Here is a 14,497-nt window from a genome sequence, read left to right on the forward strand (position 1 = left end):
TTTTCTCCTGTAATTCAATATGATTTACAGTTGTATCATACAGGGTAGTATTACCTGTGACAGACAGAGTTGTTCCTGGGAAACTATGACCCCAGTCAAAGTTGTCTGTTTTAAAAGTGAAGCGATACTCAGCTGAGTCCTCCTCTCTCAGATCTGTGATTCTCAGGGTGAAGGGACCTCTGTATGTTCCAGTGTTCTCCACACGACCTGCATACCCTGTGTCTGTGGTTAGGTCTTCAGGGGTCGACTTATCACTTCTAAACCAGAATGATGATGTGGTGGAATAATAACCAACATAAGTACAGGATATGTCCACTGTTGACCCCTTCAAGACACAGATTCTCCTCTCTGTGTAAGTCACTCTGTTGCAGCTCTGACCCTGAACACCTGAAACACAGTGACATAACAAGAGGTCAACAGATTGTATTCTCAGTTCTATCTAGAAATGCTAACAGTTCTCATATTATAAAATGAAACCAACACTGATATACATTGTATACAGTTTTACAGTGATGTATTAGGGATCTATTTAGTTTTTATTTTGGGGAGGATTGTGTGTTTTTTTACATTCAGCCCAGGATTTCCACATCCGGCTTCTTCACCTGCGGGATCATCTGAGAACAGCCACCCAGACAGCTGATGAAACTGAGGAGTAATTCTGTCTGTGATAAAGCCCTTTTGTTGGGAAAACCTCAGTCTGATTGGCTGTGCTTTGCTCCCCAGTGGGTGGGCCTATGCCCTCCCAAGCCCACCCATGGTTGTGACCCTGCCCAGTCATGTGAAATCCATAGATTAGGACCTAATGAATATACAGTATTTCATCTGCAGCAGCAGGAGAAGCAACAGAGGCAGCAGCAGCAGGAGCAGCAGCAGCAGCAGTGGGAGAGGCTGCACTACTTGGAGAAATGGACTTGGGAGGAGATTCTAGACGGGAAAGGACCCTGGGCAGAGCCAGGAGAATATTGCCGCCCCAAGGCCGAGCTGGAGGCAGCAAAAGCAGAGAGGTGGCATTATGAGGAACTAGCACGGCAGAGCGGATGGAAGCCCGAGAGTCAGCCCCCAAAATTTCTTGGGGGGGGGGGCTAACAGGGAGTATGGCTATGTCAGGTAGGAGACCTGAGCAAACTCCCTGTGCTTACCGGGGGGCTAGAGAGACCGGGCAGGCACCGTGTTATGCAGTGGTGCGCACGGTGTCCCAAGTGCGGGTGCATAGCCCGGTGCGGTATATTCCAGCTCCGCGTATCGGCCGGGCTAGATTGAGTGTCGAGCCAAATGCCATGAAGCCGGCTCTACGCATCTGGCCGCCAGTGCGTCTCCTTGGGCCGGCTTACATGACACCAACCTTGCGCACGGTGTCCCCAGTTCGCCTGCATAGCCCAGTGCGGGCTATTCCACCTCGCCGCACTGGCAGGGCGACCGGGACCATTCAACCGGGTAAGGTTGGGCAGGCTCGGTGATCAAGAGCTCCAGTGCGCCTGCACGGCCCGGTCTATCCGTCACCACCTCCACGCACCAGCCCTCCGGTGGCAGCCCCCCGTACCAGGCTGTCTCTCCGGCCCATCCTTACAGGGGCTCCCTCCTCTCCAGCGCTGCCGGAGTCTCCCGCCTCTCCGGCGCTACCAGAGCCTTCCTCCTCTCCAGCGCCGCCTGAGCCACCCGTCTGCCCAGCGCCGCCAGTGCCGCCCGTCTGCCCAGTGCCGCCCGTCTGCCCAGCGCCGCCAGTGCCGCCCGTCGCCGCCAGTGCCGCCAGTCAGCCATGGGCCGCCAGTGCCGCCAGTCAGCCAGGGGCCGCCAGTGCCGCCAGTCAGCCAGGGGCCGCCAGTGCCGCCAGTCAGCCAGGGGCCGCCAGTGCCGCCAGTCAGCCAGGGGCAACCAGTGCCGCCAGTCAGCCAGGGTCGCCAGAGCCCCTCTGTCCCGAGCCGCCGCCCCTCTGTCCACAGCCGCCACCCCTCTGTCCCGAGCCGCCGCCCCTCTGTCCCGAGCCGCCGCCCCTGTGTCCCGAGCCGCCGCCCCTGTGTCCCGAGCCGCCGCCCCTCTTTCCAGAGCTGCCGCCCCTCTGTCCAGAGCTTCCGCCCCCCTGTCCCGAGCAGCCGCCCCGCTGTCCCGAGCAGCCGCCCCGCTGTCCCGAGCCGCCGCCCCGCTGTCCCGAGCCGCCGCCCCGCTGTCCCGAGCAGCCGCCCCGCTGTCCCGAGCCGCCGCCCCTCTGTCCCGAGCCGCCGCCCCTCTGTCCCGAGCCGCCGCCCCTCTGTCCAGAGCTGCCGCCCCTCTGTCCAGAGCTGCCGCCCCTCTGTCCAGAGCTGCCGCCCCTCTGTCCAGAGCTTCTGCCCCTCTGTCCCGAGCAGCCGCCCCTCTGTCCCGAGCAGCTGTCCCACCTCTGTCCCGAGCAGCTGTCCCACCTCTGTCCGGAGCAGCTGTCCCACCTCTGTCCCGAGCTGCCCCACCTCTGTCCCGAGCTGCCCCACCTCTGTCCCGAGCTGCCCCACCTCTGTCCCGAGCTGCCCCACCTCTGTCCCGAGCTGCCCCATCTCTGTCCCGAGCTGCCCCACCTCTGTCCCGAGCTGCCCCACCTCTGTCCCGAGCTGCCCCACCTCTGTCCCGAGCTGCCCCACCTCTGTCCCGAGCTGCCCCTCTGTCCAGTGGGGTCATTGAGAAGGGTGGCCATGGTGAGAAAGCCACGGAGGCGGACAATAAGGCGGACTAAGACAATGATGAAGTGGGGTCCGCGTCCCGCGCCAGAGCCACCACCGCGGACAGACGCCCACCCAGACCCTCCCCTATAGGTCAAGGTTTTGCAGCCGGAGTCCGCACCTTTGGGGGGGGGGGGGGGGGGGTACTGTCACGTTCTGACCTTTATTTCCTTTTGTTTTGTCATTATTTAGTATGGTCAGGGCGTGAGTTGGGGTGGGCAGTCTGTGTTTGTTTTTCTATGATTTGGGTATTTCTATGTTTCGGCCTAGTATGGTTCTCAATCAGAGGCAGGTGTCATTAGTTGTCTCTGATTGAGAATCATACTTAGGTAGCCTGGGTTTCACTGTGTGTTTGTGGGTGATTGTTCCTGTCTCTGTGTTTTGCACCAGATAGGGCTGTTTTGGGTTTTCACGTTTCTTGTTTTTGTTAGTTTGTTAATGTGAAGTGATTTATTAAAACATGAGTCAAAATAACCACGCTGCGCTTTGGTCCGCCTCTCGTTCAGATGAAGAAAACCATTACAGTAGGGAGGGATGTATTCTCTGTTTGTCCAGATTTACATTGGCTATGTATTGTGGTGTTGAAAACACAAACCATGACATTGAAGTGTCTTAAGTCAGTATGCTTTGTTTATTGGTTGTGTGCTGCATTGGCACAGAAACCTGTTGGTGGAAAATGTGTTGCATATATTTTGTATATGATGGCAGTGTAATAGAACAGGCAGGGTGAGCTTGTCTGTGGTGGTCAAAGTTCTCAAGTTCTCATAGTGAAACCAACACACAGTATAATGTATTAAATGAACACTCACACACTGCAGGAGAGTGGAGGTCCTCATGGCCTTTTACAGCACAGGAATAACTGGCATCATAGTCATTGGAGACTGAGTATTTGTACTGGGGGGAGGTGCTCTCATCTAGATGTTGTCCGTTCTTGTACCAGATGTAGGTGGGGTTGTCAGTCAGAGTACAGGTGGTGCTACAGGTCAGTGTCTTCTGTCCCTCTGCAGCAGGAGTCACCTTCACCTGCAGACCTGAAACAATATGTATAAAACCACATACACCTCTGTGTTAACAGGATGGTTCATTTATTTTTTCCTGTAATTCATTATGATTTACAGTTGTATCATACAGGGTAGTATTACCTGTGACAGACAGAGTTGTTCCTGGGAAACTATGACCCCATTCAATGCTGTTTGCTTTAAAAGTGAAGCGATACTCAGCTGAGTCCTCCTCTCTCAGATCTGTGATTCTCAGGGTGAAGGGACCTCTGTATGTTCCAGTGTACTCCACACGACCTGCATACCCTGGGTCTGTGGTTAGGTTTACAGGGGTCGACTTATCACTTCTAAGCCAGAATGTTGATGTGGTGGAATAATAACCAACATAAGTACAGGATATGTCCACTGTTGACCCCTTCAAGACACAGATTCTCCTCTTGGTGTAAGTCACTCTTTTGCAGCTCTGACCCTGAACACCTGAAACACAGTGACATGACAAGAGGTCAACTAGATTATATTCTCAGTTCTTTCTAGAAATGCTAAAAGTTCTCTAGTTCTCAAAGTGAAACCAACACACAGAGAGGTTAAACAGTATTGTTAATAAAGAAACACTCACACACTGCAGGAGAGAGGAGATCCTCATGGCCTTTTACAGCACAGGAGTAGCTGTCTTCATTGTTACTGGAGACTGGGTCTTTGTACTGGGGGGAGGTGCTCTCATCTAGATGTTGTCCGTTCTTGTACCAGATATAGATGGGGTTGGGGTTACTGAGAGTACAGGTGGTGATACAGGACAGTGTCTTCGACTCTGAACTCCATTTAGGAGTCACCTCCACCTGAAAACCTGAATTAAAGGAGAACAAAAAAGGAGTACATGGTTCAGAATTGGTTTGAGTTAATTATTAACATCATGACTCTTCAAAACGTTATAATGTGCTATACAGTGTTACCTGTGACAGACAGAGTTGTTCCAGGGAAGCTGTACCCCCATCTTGCCTCATCAGTTGTAAATCTGAACTTGTACTCAGTTGAGTCACTTTCTCTCAGGTCTGTGATTCTCAGGGTGGAGTCCTTTTCTGTTTGTTGATGGTATTCCACACGATCTGCATACTCTGGGTTCAGGCTCAGGTCTTTAGTGACACCAGACTTCCATTTGTTGAACCAGGACACTTCTGTAACGTTATGCCAACTGGGATGTGTGTAAAAGCAGGATATGTCCACTGTTGACCCTTTCAAGGCACAGATACTCTGATGGGTGTAAGTCACATTCATACAGCTCTCACCCACAACACCTGAAACAAAATGGAACTGATCAATTCCTGAAACCATAATGAGACTCAATGTTATAGATGTGTTGGACAGGTTCATTTAGAATAATAAACAATATATATATTGACATAGATCTATAAAACTGTTTATCATTCCAATATATCTAGTTAAGAATATTGACAGAGAAAGTAAAACCATTCTTATTTGTTCCAAATGATACCACATAAAATACTAGTTTATTTCAGACTCACACACTGCAGGAGAGTGGAGATTCTCGTGGCCTTTTACAGCACAGGAGTAACTGTCTTCATGGTTACTGGAGACTGGGTCTTTGTACTTGGGGGAGGTGCTCTCATCTAGATGTTGTCCGTTCTTGTACCAGATGTAGGTGGGGTTGTCAGTCAGAGTACAGGTGGTGCTACAGGTCAGTGTCTTCTGTCCCTCTGCAGCAGGAGTCACCTTCACCTGCAGACCTGAAACAATATGTATAAAACCACATACACCTCTGTGTCAACAGGATGGTTAATTTATTTATCCTGTAATTCATTATGATATACAGTTGTATCATACAGTGTAGTATTTATTACCTGTGACAGACAGAGTTGTTCCTGGGAAACTATGACCCCATTCAAAGTTGTTTGCTTTAAAAGTGAAGCGATACTCAGCTGAGTCCTCCTCTCTCAGATCTGTGATTTTCAGGGTGAAGGGACCTCTGTATGTTCCAGTGTACTTCACACGACCTGCATACCCTGGGCCTGTGGTGAGGTCTTCAGGGGTCGACTTATCACTTCTAAACCAGAATGATGATGTGGTGGAATAATAACCAACATAAGTACAGGATATGTCCACTGTTGACCCCTTCAAGACACAGATTCTCCTCTTGGTGTAAGTCACTCTGTTGCAGCTCTGACCCTGAACACCTGAAACACAGTGACATAACAAGAGGTCAACTAGATTGTATTCTCAGTTCTATCTAGAAATGCTAACAGTTCTCATATTATAAAATGAAACCAACACTGATATACATTGTATACAGTTTTACAGTGATGTATTAGGGATCTATTTAGTTTTTATTTTGGGGAGGATTGTGTGTTTTTTACATTCATCCCAGGATTTCCACATCCGGCTTCTTCACCTGCAGGATCATCTGAGAACAGCCACCCAGAGAGCTGATGAAACTGAGGAGTAATTCTGTCTGTGATAAAGCCCTTTTGTTGGGAAAACCTCAGTCTGATTGGCTGTGCCTGGCTCCCCAGTGGGTGGGCCTATGCCCTCCCAAGCCCACCCATGGTTGTGACCCTGCCCAGTCATGTGAAATCCATAGATTAGGACCTAATGAATATACAGTATTTAATCTGCAGCAGCAGGAGAAGCAACAGAGGCAGCAGCAGCAGGAGCAGCAGCAGCAGCAGTGGGAGAGGCTGCACTACTTGCAGAAATGGACTTGGGAGGAGATTCTAGACGGGAAAGGACCCTGGGCAGAGCCAGGAGAATATTGCCGCCCCAAGGCCGAGCTGGAGGCAGCAAAAGACGAGAGGCGGCATTATGAGGAACTAGCACGGCAGAGCGGATGGAAGCCCGAGAGTCAGCCTCAAAAATTTCCCGCCTCTCCGGCACTACCAGAGCCTTCCTCCTCTCCAGCGCCGCCGGAGTCTCCCGCCTCTCCGGCGCTACCAGAGCCTTCCTCCTCTCCAGCGCCGCCTGAGCCACCCGTCTGCCCAGCGCCGCCAGTGCCGCCCGTCTGCCCAGCGCCGTCAGTGCCGCCCGTCTGCCAGGGGCCGCCAGTGCCGCCCGTCAGCCAGGGGCCGCCAGTGCCGCCCGTCAGTCAGGGGCCGCCAGTGCCGCCCGTCAGCCAGGGGCCGCCAGTGCCGCCAGTCAGCCAGGGGCCGCCAGTGCCGCCAGTCAGCCAGGGGCCGCCAGTCAGCCAGGGGCCGCCAGTCAGCCAGGGGCCGCCAGTGCCGCCAGTCAGCCAGGGGCCGCCAGTGCCGCCAGTCAGCCAGGGGCCGCCAGTGCCGCCAGTCAGCCAGGGGCCGCCAGTGCCGCCAGTCAGCCAGGGGCCGCCAGTGCCGCCAGTCAGCCAGGGGCCGCCAGAGCCCCTCAGCCCAGAGCCGTCGCCCCTCTGTCCCGAGCCGCCGCCCCTCTGTCCCGAGCCGCCGCCCCTCTGTCCCGAGCCGCCGCCACTCTGTCCCGAGCCGCCGCCCCTCTGTCCCGAGCAGCTGTCCCACCTCTGTCCCGAGCTGCTGTCCCACCTCTGTCCCGAGCAGCCGTCCCACCTCTGTCCCGAGCAGCCGCCCCGCTGTCCTGAGCAGCCGCCCCTCTGTCCCGAGCAGCCGCCCCTCTGTCCCGAGCAGCTGTCCCACCTCTGTCCCGAGCAGCTGTCCCACCTCTGTCCCGAGCAGCTGTCCCACCTCTGTCCCGAGCAGCCGCCCCTCTGTCCCGAGCAGCCGCCCGCTGTCCCGAGCAGCCGCCCCGCTGTCCCGAGCAGCCGCCCCGCTGTCCCGAGCAGCCGCCCCACTGTCCCGAGCAGCCGCCCCTCTGTCCCGAGCAGCCGCCCCGCTGTCCCGAGCAGCCGCCCCGCTGTCCCGAGCTGCCCCTCTGTCCTGAGCAGCCGCCCCGCTGTCCCGAGCAGCCGCCCCTCTGTCCCGAGCAGCCGCCCGCTGTCCCGAGCAGCCGCCCGCTGTCCCGAGCAGCCGCCCCGCTGTCCTGAGCAGCCGCCCCTCTGTCCCGAGCAGCCGCCCCTCTGTCCCGAGCAGCTGTCCCACCTCTGTCCCGAGCAGCCGCCCCGCTGTCCCGAGCAGCCGCCCCTCTGTCCCGAGCTGCCCCTCTGTCCCGAGCAGCCGCCCCGCTGTCCCGAGCAGCCGCCCCGCTGTCCCGAGCAGCCGCCCCGCTGTCCCGAGCAGCCGCCCCGCTGTCCCGAGCAGCCGCCCCGCTGTCCCGAGCAGCCGCCCCTCTGTCCCGAGCAGCCGCCCCTCTGTCCCGAGCAGCCGCCCCTCTGTCCCGAGCAGCCGCCCCTCTGTCCCGAGCAGCCGCCCCTCTGTCCCGAGCAGCCGCCCCTCTGTCCCGAGCAGCTGTCCCACCTCTGTCCCGAGCAGCTGTCCCACCTCTGTCCCGAGCAGCTGCCCCACCTCTGTCCCGAGCTGCCCCTCTGTCCAGTGGGGTCATTGAGAAGGGTGGCCATGGTGAGAAAGCCACGGAGGTGGACAATAAGGCGGACTAAGACAATGATGAAGTGGGGTCTGCGTCCCGCGCCAGAGCCGCCACCGCGGACAGACGCCCACCTAGACCCTCCCCTATAGGTCAAGGTTTTGCGGCCGGAGTCCGCACCTTTGGGGGGGGTACTGTCACGTTCTGACCTTTTATTTCCTTTGTTTTGTTATTATTTAGTATGGTCAGGGCGTGAGTTGGGGTGGGCAGTCTATGTTTGTTTTTCTATGATTTGGGTATTTCTATGTTTCGGCCTAGTATGGTTCTCAATCAGAGGCAGGTGTCAATAGTTGTCTCTGATTGAGAATCATACTTAGGTAGCCTGGGTTTCACTGTTTTTGTGGGTGATTGTTCCTGTCTCTGTGTTTTGCACCAGATAGGGCTGTTTTGGGTTTTCACGTTTCTTGTTTTTGTTAGATTGTTAATGTGAAGTGATTTATTAAAACATGAGTCAAAATAACCACGCTGCGCTTTGGTCCGCCTCTCGTTCAGATGAAGAAAACCATTACAGTAGGGAGGGATGTTTGTCCAGATTTACATTGTCTATGTATTGTGGTGTTGAAAACACAAACCATGACATTGAAGTGTCTTAAGTCAGTATGCTTTGTTTATTGGTTGTGTGCTGCATTGGCAAAGAAACCTGTTGGTGGAAAATGTGTTGCATATATTTTGTATATGATGGCAGTGTAATAGAACAGGCAGGGTGAGCTTGTCTGTGGTGGTCGGGAACCCTCAAACTTCTGGCCCGTAGCCCTGCGTGGCATCGATCAGTCGGAATTCACGTTTATAAATGCAGGTTGCTACAGTTATTCTTATTTGTGGTCGTAAACATTATTTTATTTTACAGGAGAAGGGGAGGGTCATGTGAAAATATTTTAAACTTTGAAGACCAGTCCTGTCCCGTCCCACAGTAAATTTCAATCTGTCCCTTATTAATAAATAAACACTCACACACTGCAGGAGAGTGGAGATCCTCATGGCCTTTTACAGCACAGGAGTAACTGTCTTCATAGTTACTGGAGACTGGGTCTTTGTACTGGGGGGAGGTGCTCTCATCTAGATGTTGTCCGTTCTTGTACCAGATGTAGGTGGGGTTGTCAGTCAGAGTACAGGTGGTGCTACAGGTCAGTGTCTTCTGTCCCTCTGCAGCAGGAGTCACCTTCACCTGCAGACCTGAAACAATATGTATAAAACCACATACACCTCTGTGTTAACAGGATGGTTAATATATTTTCTCCTGTAATTCAATATGATTTACAGTTGTATCATACAGGGTAGTATTACCTGTGACAGACAGAGTTGTTCCTGGGAAACTATGACCCCAGTCAAAGTTGTCTGTTTTAAAAGTGAAGCGATACTCAGCTGAGTCCTCCTCTCTCAGATCTGTGATTCTCAGGGTGAAGGGACCTCTGTATGTTCCAGTGTTCTCCACACGACCTGCATACCCTGGGTCTGTGGTTAGGTCTTCAGGGGTCGACTTATCACTTCTAAACCAGAATGATGATGTGGTGGAATAATAACCAACATAAGTACAGGATATGTCCACTGTTGACCCCTTCAAGACACAGATTCTCCTCTCTGTGTAAGTCACTCTGTTGCAGCTCTGACCCTGAACACCTGAAACACAGTGACATAACAAGAGGTCAACAGATTGTATTCTCAGTTCTATCTAGAAATGCTAACAGTTCTCATATTATAAAATGAAACCAACACTGATATACATTGTATACAGTTTTACAGTGATGTATTAGGGATCTATTTAGTTTTTATTTTGGGGAGGATTGTGTGTTTTTTTACATTCAGCCCAGGATTTCCACATCCGGCTTCTTCACCTGCGGGATCATCTGAGAACAGCCACCCAGACAGCTGATGAAACTGAGGAGTAATTCTGTCTGTGATAAAGCCCTTTTGTTGGGAAAACCTCAGTCTGATTGGCTGTGCTTTGCTCCCCAGTGGGTGGGCCTATGCCCTCCCAAGCCCACCCATGGTTGTGACCCTGCCCAGTCATGTGAAATCCATAGATTAGGACCTAATGAATATACAGTATTTCATCTGCAGCAGCAGGAGAAGCAACAGAGGCAGCAGCAGCAGGAGCAGCAGCAGCAGCAGTGGGAGAGGCTGCACTACTTGGAGAAATGGACTTGGGAGGAGATTCTAGACGGGAAAGGACCCTGGGCAGAGCCAGGAGAATATTGCCGCCCCAAGGCCGAGCTGGAGGCAGCAAAAGCAGAGAGGTGGCATTATGAGGAACTAGCACGGCAGAGCGGATGGAAGCCCGAGAGTCAGCCCCCAAAATTTCTTGGGGGGGGGGGCTAACAGGGAGTATGGCTATGTCAGGTAGGAGACCTGAGCAAACTCCCTGTGCTTACCGGGGGGCTAGAGAGACCGGGCAGGCACCGTGTTATGCAGTGGTGCGCACGGTGTCCCAAGTGCGGGTGCATAGCCCGGTGCGGTATATTCCAGCTCCGCGTATCGGCCGGGCTAGATTGAGTGTCGAGCCAAATGCCATGAAGCCGGCTCTACGCATCTGGCCGCCAGTGCGTCTCCTTGGGCCGGCTTACATGACACCAACCTTGCGCACGGTGTCCCCAGTTCGCCTGCATAGCCCAGTGCGGGCTATTCCACCTCGCCGCACTGGCAGGGCGACCGGGACCATTCAACCGGGTAAGGTTGGGCAGGCTCGGTGATCAAGAGCTCCAGTGCGCCTGCACGGCCCGGTCTATCCGTCACCACCTCCACGCACCAGCCCTCCGGTGGCAGCCCCCCGTACCAGGCTGTCTCTCCGGCCCATCCTTACAGGGGCTCCCTCCTCTCCAGCGCTGCCGGAGTCTCCCGCCTCTCCGGCGCTACCAGAGCCTTCCTCCTCTCCAGCGCCGCCTGAGCCACCCGTCTGCCCAGCGCCGCCAGTGCCGCCCGTCTGCCCAGTGCCGCCCGTCTGCCCAGCGCCGCCAGTGCCGCCCGTCGCCGCCAGTGCCGCCAGTCAGCCATGGGCCGCCAGTGCCGCCAGTCAGCCAGGGGCCGCCAGTGCCGCCAGTCAGCCAGGGGCCGCCAGTGCCGCCAGTCAGCCAGGGGCCGCCAGTGCCGCCAGTCAGCCAGGGGCAACCAGTGCCGCCAGTCAGCCAGGGTCGCCAGAGCCCCTCTGTCCCGAGCCGCCGCCCCTCTGTCCACAGCCGCCACCCCTCTGTCCCGAGCCGCCGCCCCTCTGTCCCGAGCCGCCGCCCCTGTGTCCCGAGCCGCCGCCCCTGTGTCCCGAGCCGCCGCCCCTCTTTCCAGAGCTGCCGCCCCTCTGTCCAGAGCTTCCGCCCCCCTGTCCCGAGCAGCCGCCCCGCTGTCCCGAGCAGCCGCCCCGCTGTCCCGAGCCGCCGCCCCGCTGTCCCGAGCAGCCGCCCCGCTGTCCCGAGCCGCCGCCCCGCTGTCCCGAGCAGCCGCCCCGCTGTCCCGAGCCGCCGCCCCTCTGTCCCGAGCCGCCGCCCCTCTGTCCCGAGCCGCCGCCCCTCTGTCCAGAGCTGCCGCCCCTCTGTCCAGAGCTGCCGCCCCTCTGTCCAGAGCTGCCGCCCCTCTGTCCAGAGCTTCTGCCCCTCTGTCCCGAGCAGCCGCCCCTCTGTCCCGAGCAGCTGTCCCACCTCTGTCCCGAGCAGCTGTCCCACCTCTGTCCGGAGCAGCTGTCCCACCTCTGTCCCGAGCTGCCCCACCTCTGTCCCGAGCTGCCCCACCTCTGTCCCGAGCTGCCCCACCTCTGTCCCGAGCTGCCCCATCTCTGTCCCGAGCTGCCCCACCTCTGTCCCGAGCTGCCCCACCTCTGTCCCGAGCTGCCCCACCTCTGTCCCGAGCTGCCCCACCTCTGTCCCGAGCTGCCCCACCTCTGTCCCGAGCTGCCCCTCTGTCCAGTGGGGTCATTGAGAAGGGTGGCCATGGTGAGAAAGCCACGGAGGCGGACAATAAGGCGGACTAAGACAATGATGAAGTGGGGTCCGCGTCCCGCGCCAGAGCCACCACCGCGGACAGACGCCCACCCAGACCCTCCCCTATAGGTCAAGGTTTTGCAGCCGGAGTCCGCACCTTTGGGGGGGGGGGGGGGGGGGGTACTGTCACGTTCTGACCTTTATTTCCTTTTGTTTTGTCATTATTTAGTATGGTCAGGGCGTGAGTTGGGGTGGGCAGTCTGTGTTTGTTTTTCTATGATTTGGGTATTTCTATGTTTCGGCCTAGTATGGTTCTCAATCAGAGGCAGGTGTCATTAGTTGTCTCTGATTGAGAATCATACTTAGGTAGCCTGGGTTTCACTGTGTGTTTGTGGGTGATTGTTCCTGTCTCTGTGTTTTGCACCAGATAGGGCTGTTTTGGGTTTTCACGTTTCTTGTTTTTGTTAGTTTGTTAATGTGAAGTGATTTATTAAAACATGAGTCAAAATAACCACGCTGCGCTTTGGTCCGCCTCTCGTTCAGATGAAGAAAACCATTACAGTAGGGAGGGATGTATTCTCTGTTTGTCCAGATTTACATTGGCTATGTATTGTGGTGTTGAAAACACAAACCATGACATTGAAGTGTCTTAAGTCAGTATGCTTTGTTTATTGGTTGTGTGCTGCATTGGCACAGAAACCTGTTGGTGGAAAATGTGTTGCATATATTTTGTATATGATGGCAGTGTAATAGAACAGGCAGGGTGAGCTTGTCTGTGGTGGTCAAAGTTCTCAAGTTCTCATAGTGAAACCAACACACAGTATAATGTATTAAATGAACACTCACACACTGCAGGAGAGTGGAGGTCCTCATGGCCTTTTACAGCACAGGAATAACTGGCATCATAGTCATTGGAGACTGAGTATTTGTACTGGGGGGAGGTGCTCTCATCTAGATGTTGTCCGTTCTTGTACCAGATGTAGGTGGGGTTGTCAGTCAGAGTACAGGTGGTGATACAGGTCAGTGTCTTCTGTCCCTCTGCAGCAGGAGTCACCTTCACCTGCAGACCTGAAACAATATGTATAAAACCACATACACCTCTGCGTTAACAGGATGGTTAATATATTTTCTCCTGTAATTCATTATGATTTACAGTTGTATCATACAGTGTAGTATTACCTGTGACAGTCAGAGTTGTTCCTGGGAAACTCTGACCCCATTCAATGCTGTTTGCTTTAAAAGTGAAGCGATACTCAGCTGAGTCCTCGTCTCTCAGATCTGTGATTCTCAGGGTGAAGGGACCTTCGTTTCTCCATGTCTCTTTGTCAGTGTACTTCACACGACCTGCATACCCTGGGTCTGTGGTTAGGTCTTCAGGGGTCAACGTATCACTTCTAAACCAGAATGATGATGTGATGGAATAATAACCAACATAAGTACAGGATATGTCCACTGTTGACCCCTTCAAGACACAGATTATTCTCTTGGTGTAATTCACTCTGCTGCAGCTCTGACCCTGAACACCTGAAACACAGTGACATAACAAGAGGTCAATTGGATTGTGTTCTCAGTTCTTTCTAGAGATGCTCAAAGCTCTCAAGTTCTCATAGTGAAACCAACACACAGTATAATGTATTAAATGAACACTCACACACTGCAGGAGAGTGGAGATCCTCATGGCCTTTTACAGCACAGGAATAACTGGCATCATAGTCATTGGAGACTGAGTATTTGTACTGGGGGGAGGTGCTCTCATCTAGATGTTGTCCGTTCTTGTACCAGATGTAGGTGGGGTTGTCAGTCAGAGTACAGGTGGTGATACAGGTCAGTGTCTTATCCTGATGTCCACCAGTCACCTTCAACTGAAGACCTGGAGAAAAAACAATATCACTGTAAATCCCTTCATCACTCTAATACAAAGATGGACGAAATCCTATGTTATACAGACATAAATACAAACCATTTTTCCTGCACTAAATGAAATTCAACAGTTGAACTATATAGAATGTAACTGTACCTGTGACAGACAGAGTGACTCCAGGACTTCCAGAATATCTCCCTCCTTCCTGATCTGTTAATAATCTGAACTTGTACGTAGCTGAGTCTCTCTCTCTCAGGTCTGTGATTCTCAGGGTACAGTCTTTCTTCTTATCTCCATGATACTCCAGACGACCTGTATTCTCTGGGTCCTGACCTAGATCTTTAGGTTCTTTACCAGCCTCCATTTTAGTGAACCAGAAGGTTGTTGTGACTGTACCTCTGGGATATGTGTAAGAGCAGAACAGATCCACTGATGACCCTTTCAAGGTACAGATACTCTGAGTGGTGTATGTAACACTCCAGCCATCCTGACCCAGCACCACTGAAACACAGTTAGACATCACAATGGTATCAGAATAAGGACACGGTATTTGGCTCACACTGAAGGTAGGGTTTG

General features: G+C 54.0%; 2 protein-coding genes across 2 annotated transcripts in view; both read right to left on the minus strand.

Annotated features, from left to right (window-relative positions):
* Positions 1-4,978, minus strand: part of LOC118940092 (uncharacterized) — a 52,486-nt gene extending 47,508 nt beyond the window's left edge. The window contains exons 1-6 of the mRNA XM_090194598.1: positions 4,636-4,978; positions 4,302-4,529; positions 4,079-4,162; positions 3,830-3,997; positions 3,497-3,718; positions 55-387 (exon numbers count right to left, since the gene is read on the minus strand). Of these exons, the coding sequence (XP_090050724.1) occupies positions 55-387; positions 3,497-3,718; positions 3,830-3,997; positions 4,079-4,162; positions 4,302-4,529; positions 4,636-4,957 (1,357 nt within the window). The 5' untranslated portion in view covers positions 4,958-4,978. The remainder of the gene's footprint in view (positions 1-54; positions 388-3,496; positions 3,719-3,829; positions 3,998-4,078; positions 4,163-4,301; positions 4,530-4,635) is intronic.
* A 207-nt stretch (positions 4,979-5,185) lies between these two features.
* LOC149978727 (sialoadhesin-like) lies at positions 5,186-14,285 on the minus strand. The gene is made up of 8 exons (XM_090194599.1): positions 14,078-14,285; positions 13,712-13,930; positions 13,240-13,584; positions 12,907-13,128; positions 9,443-9,775; positions 9,110-9,331; positions 5,542-5,874; positions 5,186-5,427 (listed from the first exon to the last, which is right to left on the minus strand). Exons 1-8 carry the CDS (start codon positions 14,283-14,285, stop codon positions 5,186-5,188), a joined length of 2,124 nt encoding a protein of 707 aa, XP_090050725.1.
* Positions 14,286-14,497: the final 212 nt, after the last annotated feature.

The sequence above is a fragment of the Oncorhynchus mykiss genome, chromosome 13 (genome assembly GCF_057628025.1).
Source record: "Oncorhynchus mykiss isolate SJ-2025 chromosome 13, ASM5762802v1, whole genome shotgun sequence".
Classification (NCBI taxonomy): domain Eukaryota; kingdom Metazoa; phylum Chordata; class Actinopteri; order Salmoniformes; family Salmonidae; genus Oncorhynchus; species Oncorhynchus mykiss.